At 34.9% G+C, this 7,703-nt stretch overlaps 1 protein-coding gene across 1 annotated transcript; it reads right to left on the bottom strand.

The window, feature by feature from the left end:
* Positions 1 to 3,951: 3,951 nt before the first annotated feature.
* Positions 3,952 to 7,421, bottom strand: LOC134239447 (uncharacterized). The gene is made up of 3 exons (XM_062721628.1): positions 7,370 to 7,421; positions 6,277 to 6,510; positions 3,952 to 4,283 (listed from the first exon to the last, which is right to left on the bottom strand). The coding sequence occupies exons 1-3, from the start codon at positions 7,419 to 7,421 to the stop codon at positions 3,952 to 3,954; spliced, it is 618 nt and encodes a 205-aa protein (XP_062577612.1).
* Between the last annotated feature and the right edge of the window lie 282 nt (positions 7,422 to 7,703).

The raw sequence follows: 7,703 nt of genomic DNA on the forward strand, positions 1-7,703 counted from the left end.
TTTAATGTAGTTTAATGTACAATAATTATGCAAAATGTAGAAAAGACCCCACCATATAAACATATGTGTAATAAGTAAGAAATGAGGTGTAATTTTAAAACATTTATCACTCTAGGAATACGAGTTGGTCACGAGATCCATTCCATAAAGCCCAAATGGTAAAGGGTATAAACACGAAGCCCTGAAAACCTCAGAGCAAGGATTAGATACCTAAGAGGAGAGAAAATCCCATGTCAAAGGGTCACAACTGCCGTAAACACATTGTACTGGTCAGGTGGACGGACGACTATGTTGTAAATTTTAAATTCTAGTAATAACCCAACAATGTTGTAAACATGTCTGTCAAAATTGATCAAATAAAAGGATCCTATATATTACCAAATAATAGGTCTTAAGGGGGCCGACTATAGTTTTATTGTGTGAAAACTACAATGGCAAAACTCATTTTTATACCATATATAACTTACATTAACTTCAGTGTACATGCAAAGTTTGGAGGAAATCGACCGTCCAGGTATTTTTGAGGGACCGTCTCAAAATAAAGGTACATTTACTATAGGATGATAGGAAAATGACAATTTTTAGCACTTTAAAGCAAATTTTAAAAATACCACAATGGAGATTTTGTTCAAACTATAATATTTGATGAGTAATACTATATAATACAATATATGTAAGAAACACAAAATTCTACCGTCTTGTTACCAGAGGGGGCATCTCAAAATGCAAAAAATTAGCAAATTGTACCATTTTTATAGAGTATTACAAAATATGACGTTCACAATGGATTAAAATGAAAACATATAATAAACAAGGGGCCCAGGGGCCACAGCGCTCACCTGAGCACATCAGCTAGGAAAAAAACACATATCAGATCAGAACTGAAAGTTAATTTAAGTTGGGGGGGCTTGAATTTTAACCCCCAAGGGGATCATGATTTGAACGAACTAGAATCTACATTACCTGAGGATGATTCATACAAATATTACTAATCCTGGCTTTGAAGTACTTGAAAAGAAGATTTAAAAATGTTTCCCTATATATTTCTATGTGAAACTTTGGTCGGCCATTTTGGCCACACCCTTACCCCGGGGTCATGACTTGAACAAACTTGAATCTACACTACCTGAGGATAATTTCACATGAGTTTTATCTTTCCTGTTTCAGTGGTTCTTGAGAAAAAGATTTTTCTTATATATTCCTATGTAAAATTTTGATCGGCCATTTTGGTCCCGCCCTACCCTCGGGGGTCATGACTTGAACAAACTTGAATCTACACTACCTGAGGATGATTCCACATGAGTTTCATCTTTCCTGTTTCAATGGTTCTTGAGAAGAAGATTTTTTAAGTTTTTTCCTATATATTCCTATGTAGAAATTTGATCGGCCATTTTGGCCCCGCCCTACCCCCGGGGGTCATGACTTGAACAAACTTGAATCTACTCTACCTGAGGATGATGCCACATGAGTTTCATTTTTTCTGGCCCAGTGGTTCTTGAGAAGAAGATTTTTAAAGATTTTTCCTATATATTCCTATGTGAAACTTTAATCGGCCATTTTGGCCCCGCCCTACCCCAGGGGTCATGATTTGAACAAACCTGAATCTACTCTACCTGAGGATGATTCCACATGAGTTTCATTTTTTCTGGCCCAGTGGTTCTTCAGAAGAAGATTTTTAAAGATTTTTCCTATATATTCCTATGTAAAAATTTGATCGGCCATTTTGGCCCCGCCCTACCCCCGGGGATCATGACTTGAACAAACTTGAATCTATTCTACCTGAGGATGATTCCACATGAGTTTCATTTTTTCTGGCCCAGTGGTTCTTGAGAAGAAGATTTTTAAAGATTTTTCCTATATATTCCTATGTAAAATTTTGATCGGCCATTTTGGCCCCGCCCTACCCCCAGGGGTCATGACTTGAACAAACTTGAATCCATTTTACCTGAGGATGATTCCACATGAGTTTCATCTTTCCTGGCCCAGTGGTTCTTGAGAAGAAGATTTTTAAAGATTTTTCCTATATATTCCTATGTAAAACTTTGATCGGCCATTTTGGCCCCGCCCTACCCCCGGGGGTCATGACTTGAACAAACTTGAATCTACACTACCGGAGGATGATTCCACATGAGTTTCATCTTTCCTGTTTCAATGGTTCTTGAGAAGAAGATTTTTAAAGATTTTTCCTATATATTCCTATGTAAAACTTTGATCGGCCATTTTGGCCTCGCCCTACCCCCGGGGGTCATGACTTGAACAAACTTGAATCTACACTACCTGAGGATGATTCCACATGAGTTTCATCTTTCCTAGCCCAGTGGTTCTTGAGGAGAAGATTTTTTTAAAATGCCAATAATTTTTCTCTAAATCATAATTATCTCCCCTTGGAAAAGGGCGTGGCCCTTCATTTGAACAAACTCGAATCCCCTTTACCCAAGGATACTTTGTGCCAAGTTTGGTTGAAATTGGCCCAGTGGTTCTTGAGAAGAAGATGAAAATGTGAAAAGTTTACGACGACAACGACAACGACGACAACAGACAACGGACAAATTTTGATCAGAAAAGCTCACTTGAGCCTTCGGCTCAGGTGAGCTACAAATATGGAAGATATTCTCAAATTTCTATGTTTTAAATTTCAAGAGCATATGTTTATTACTTTTTCTTTAGTAATATTTTATTGCCCCTTTCTTTAAAAGCTACAGATTATTATAACGTCAAAAACACACTGCAATGACGTCAACCTACCTATCAATTGCAAAATCGGTTAAAAATCAGTTATATATCAAACTGTAATACATTTTTATACCTATATTTTCTTAATTTTGTTTAATTTTAATAATTAAGTGAAAAAAGTTGCGTTAAAACAGTAAATACGCTTCATTTTACTATGATGCGCGAAATATTGCGCAATGGAAGCTATAGTCGGCCCCCTTAAATTAATCTCCTTATAGAGGTCGTAGAGAATGGCAAAAGTTGACTTAATGGAGCTGTTAAAATTCTTTTTTGCATAAAATATTTGTCAGTAGTTTGCCTGGTTTTAAACATGAATTGCATTAAGTGCATGAACATCGTATAGAATCAGTTTAAAGTAATAAACACCATGTTCAGAGGATGTTTGGCTATTTCTCCATAAATATAGAAATTATTTGAGGATGAAAAATCAGAACTTATTCTGATTGTTATATACTCAAGAATGATGTAGTTAAGTTATAGGCTTACCACTATCTTCTTTGATAAATAAAATACTTAGGTATTTAAATATGAAATAATTGTGGAAAGTCGTTCCACTGTATAGTTTCGATTTCGAGTTTATTATTTCGAATGCTGGTATATATCGACAGACAAACAATTTAATTAATCAAGGATTTAAAAAGTCTCCATTATTTCGCCCGTTCTATGGTCGATGCAATGATGTTGTTAGAAAATACAAGCCATCAGTAAGTCGAATACTGACTGACTATTTTCATACTTATTGTAAGGATATTTAGACACTGAATTTTCTACGGATATTTCTGTTTTCCCGATCATGACAAGGGGCGCAAGGAGGGAACGATTAATCTACATGGGAGCTTACCCTTTCATGCCGCCTAATCTTAGTTCTCGTTGCCTTTAGAGTCTGCATTTTCTCGACCCCAATTTGTATCTTTTTAATGGACTCTTTATCTTGATTGCTCTTCGTTTTCTCCATATTTCATTTTACCCAGACTTGAAAAGCGGGAGGGTATATAGTAATAGGTATGTCCGTCCGTCTGTTACCTTTTGGGGTACCCGTCTCTTATCCACAACTACTCTTTTACCACGGAATAAAATTTGATAAAACTTTCAAAGAATCTCTATTACTTGTTGCCATTGTGCACCTCCCATTTTACTTTTTGATCCGATACATATTTTTAGGTTTTCCATATCAAAAGATGGACATTGCCATTCTATCCATATGGGAGGCACGGGGAATCATTTAGTGAGCTCATTGCTCACAGTGCCTCTAGTTTTTAATACTGATAATGAGATAAAGAGAGGGATTTCAAAAAAAGATTGTGTACCTAGTATTTCTACTTCACAGACATCAAGGACGTTGTTATCTTCATCACCGTCGGTATCTTCAGGTTTAGATTTGTTTAGATAAATGTACATCTGCTCCCCTTGGTGTCCTTCCGGGAAGAGGATGACGTTCTGTGTACTGGGGTGTTCCGTTTGTCCACGATACACGGCAGGTAGACTGGCAAGACCACTGATATCAACAGGTTCCTTATTGAGGTATACGTAGTAACCATAATGTCGAGTGTCTAAATATATTAAAAATAAATAGTTTATCAATTGGAGGACTATCAAAGTTTTTCCTTTGTTCCTTTAAGGGGACATGGCCACGGTTTCAGTTAAAAATTTCAAATTTATTATTCCATTTTTCATGTTTACAGATATTTAAGGTTTTTCTTATGATTATCAAAAATTTGAATTTTAGTTCTTGAGATATATAAAGACAGATTTAGAGCTTCAAACTTTTGTTATGTAGACAGGGCAAGTGCCATTTTGTTAATTAGTATGTTAATTAGTAAATGTTTGTTCAAAGCAGATTTTTTTCAATAAAGAAATTAGCTCAAAAAGTTTCTAGTGATTTGATTGATTAATTGATTGATTGTTGATAAACGTCCCTCTCGAGAATTTTTCACTCATATGGAGACGCCACCACTTGCCGGTGGAGAGCTGCAAATTTTGTCCTATGTTCAGCACTCAGGGCCATTGAGCAGGGAGGGATGTTTTTTGTGCCAACGCCTACAGCGACACGGGGTCTTGGTTTATAGGGTCTCATCCGATGGACCAGTCTCCACGTCCCACAGTGGGATTCGAACCCACGACGAAGGATTAACCTCTACTTCGCGACTCTTGAGCAGACGCTCTAACCACTGCGTAACGCGGGCGACTCGAGTGATTTGATGAATCTCTTTATGTTTACAATATTATATCTTTTTCTATGTTTTTTATATAATAAACAAGGCGAAGTCTTGTTTATATTATGAAGGATATTTCTGTTTGAAATCTCCTTTGTAAACCAACAAATGATGTTCAAATGTTTGCTATAAATCATTAGAATTGTATTAGCTAGGAATTATAAAACAATAAAATTGATTTTTTTTTTTAATTTCAGTTGAACCTGTGTCCATGTCCCTTTAATCCATTTTTGTTTTCTATTCTTATTTCATGTTATTATCCTTCAGAATTATACAGACAATCTGATTGGTTAGAGCAGGCCACGTTCGGGGAGACAACTCGTGATGTCTCCCTCACGCACAGGGTGACAACTGTAATCTCCCTTCAGATAACAATGAAATAGCGTAAGCGAGCATGCAGGGTTACAACTGTGTTGTCGCTCTTTGAATAAAACTACAGTGGTTTCATACTCCCATAGTCCTCTGGGTCTTCGCACACAAAGAGTTGGTACAAACGAACTCTGGCGGAAGTTTGTAGTGGTTTAAGCGAGATAACTCCTATTTATAAGTATAATGGCTAAATATGCGGGATCGGTAAACAATAAATTCTAACGGTGACGTCAAAGTTGACTGTTGACATATTTTGAAAGTTTGGATCGGAGCAGCGTAGAAGAAAATAAGAGGTTTGATTACTATTTTCTACTCTATCTAATTGAAAGTTGTATATTCTTCAGGATAATAAAACTATTATGGACTGTTTAGAAGGGAGACATCACCAATTATCAGGTCTGAGTAGGGTTGTCACCCACGAGTGCAAGCGCCCTCGGGTGATAACCCTACTCAGACCTGATAATTGGTGATATCTCCCTTCTAAACAGTCCATAATTGTATATTGGCGTCTCCATATAAGTGAAAAGTTCTCGAGAGGAGCGTTAAACAACAAACAATTATGCAAACAAAATCCATTTCAAGTCAGAATGAACAGAATAAATTATTTAGACATAAAATATAAAAAGAGTGCCATTTTTTATTCTCTGAGTGATTTTGACACTTAAAAGTTATTTGTTAATGTATTTCATATTCCTTTTGTCTTATTTTCAAAACAAATCAAAAAGTCTATAGCATGAAATTTTTTTACTAACAAATGTGTGATTGCTTTTTGACATATTTCAAAAGAATGCAATATGTCTCAAACAACATGTTTTTATAAAGGTGTGCATCACATATGTGTAATACGAGCGGGTAGCAAAATATTTCAAAGGACGTACATGTAAACATTTTTACTACATTAATATGCTTTAAATTTTAGCATATCCCTTTTAAAACATTGTTTTTTAACGAAAATACTTACAGTTTTCTCTGAAAATGATGTTTATTTTGTGAATTATACTCATAGGTGGCAGCATTATATTCCACCATGCATGGTCATAACGTTCTACCACATTTGTACCAGCACAATCACCATTTCTATGGTCACGGAACTTCCCATTTAATGCCTTCGCAGCAATCAAAGCAATATCGTCATACGAATATACAGATGACATTGATGCAGTTTCTTTTTGTAGTTTTCCTAGATTACAGATGCCTAGAAACATATAAGTTTTCAGTTATATAAGTGTAAAACACTACATCATCGCATACTTAAAAATTCTATACTGAAAAATTTATTTTACCTTTCATTTAGGGATGATTTTTTTTTTTTTTTTTTTTGTTATACATATTGACATCAAAAGTGTAGCTCCAAACAACATTATGAAAGAAGTGAAGATAACAATAAAAAAAATTCTACCAACAAAACTGGGCAAAAATGCTGACCCCTGAAAATTCAAGGGATTGGACCAGCTTGCAGGTACCTAGGAGGAGTAAGCATCCCCTGCAGACCGGTTACACTAAATGTACTCTCTATGTTTGATCAGGCATATTATCGTAAATAGTGTTTTGAGGATCCATGTTTGCTCCGCTCCTATTTTGTGATGTTTAATGGACTCTTAGCTCGAATAATGTTCAGTATCTCTGTATATTTCACCTAAAGGCATGTTATTCCATCGGTATGGCTTTTGTAAAAAAAAAATCCGAAAAAACCTTGGCAAAGTCATCAGTTATAATTAAATCTTATGATGCATTTAAATGACAAAGTGAAAATTACTAGTAAATTAAGCAATTTGAGCACAGTTCCTTTTTTCGGGGAAGTATTACTATAATAGGGGATTATTACTCCTTCTAGTAATAAATATATTACTGTACTTGGGAATTTTCATTCCTTTAACTTCTGTTCTCGTGTTTGCTCTGAATAAAAGATAAAATGCAAGAATATTTTCACATCCTTTTAAGATTTATTGTCTATTAAGGGTATGTTTGCTCAAAACTGCAATATTTATTGCTGCAAAAAGCTGAAAAAGAGTTATGAAATATTTCTATGATATAGATTTCTTACGGAAGCTTACCTGCGATAAAATTGTGAGATTGATTACGTTCAGCACTTGCTAACTCGTCCATGTAATTATATATTCGTTCTAATTTGATTTTATACTATTTCTTTAAATAGCATCGACAAATTTGAATTTCAAATCTACTGATGAGCCCGCATGGGGCGAAAGCGCTTTAGATAAAAGATCGAGTTTATCATTTGAATTTGGATTTATATATATATATATATATATATATATATATATATATATATATATATATATATATATATATATATATCCTTGTAAAAGTTAATTTCTCTTTGCTTTCTATATTAATATTCCTTCACTTAGGGCAGTTATATTAGTTTCA

The sequence above is a fragment of the Saccostrea cucullata genome, unplaced genomic scaffold, assembly GCF_032062105.1.
Source record: "Saccostrea cucullata isolate Sc308-1 unplaced genomic scaffold, CSIRO_AGI_Scuc_v1 ctg7602, whole genome shotgun sequence".
Classification (NCBI taxonomy): Eukaryota; Metazoa; Mollusca; class Bivalvia; order Ostreida; family Ostreidae; genus Saccostrea; species Saccostrea cuccullata.

Bases quoted from the DNA above. Each gene is read 5' to 3' on its own strand.
- LOC134239447 (XM_062721628.1), bottom strand. From the start codon at position 7,421: ATGGACGAGTTAGCAAGTGCTGAACGTAATCAATCTCACAATTTTATC. The intron at 6,511-7,369 runs GTAAGCTTCCGT...ATATGTTTCTAG, and splicing joins ATCTCACAATTTTATCGCAG to GCATCTGTAATCTAGGAAAA. The intron at 4,284-6,276 runs GTAAGTATTTTC...TAATATATTTAG, and splicing joins CATCATTTTCAGAGAAAACT to ACACTCGACATTATGGTTAC.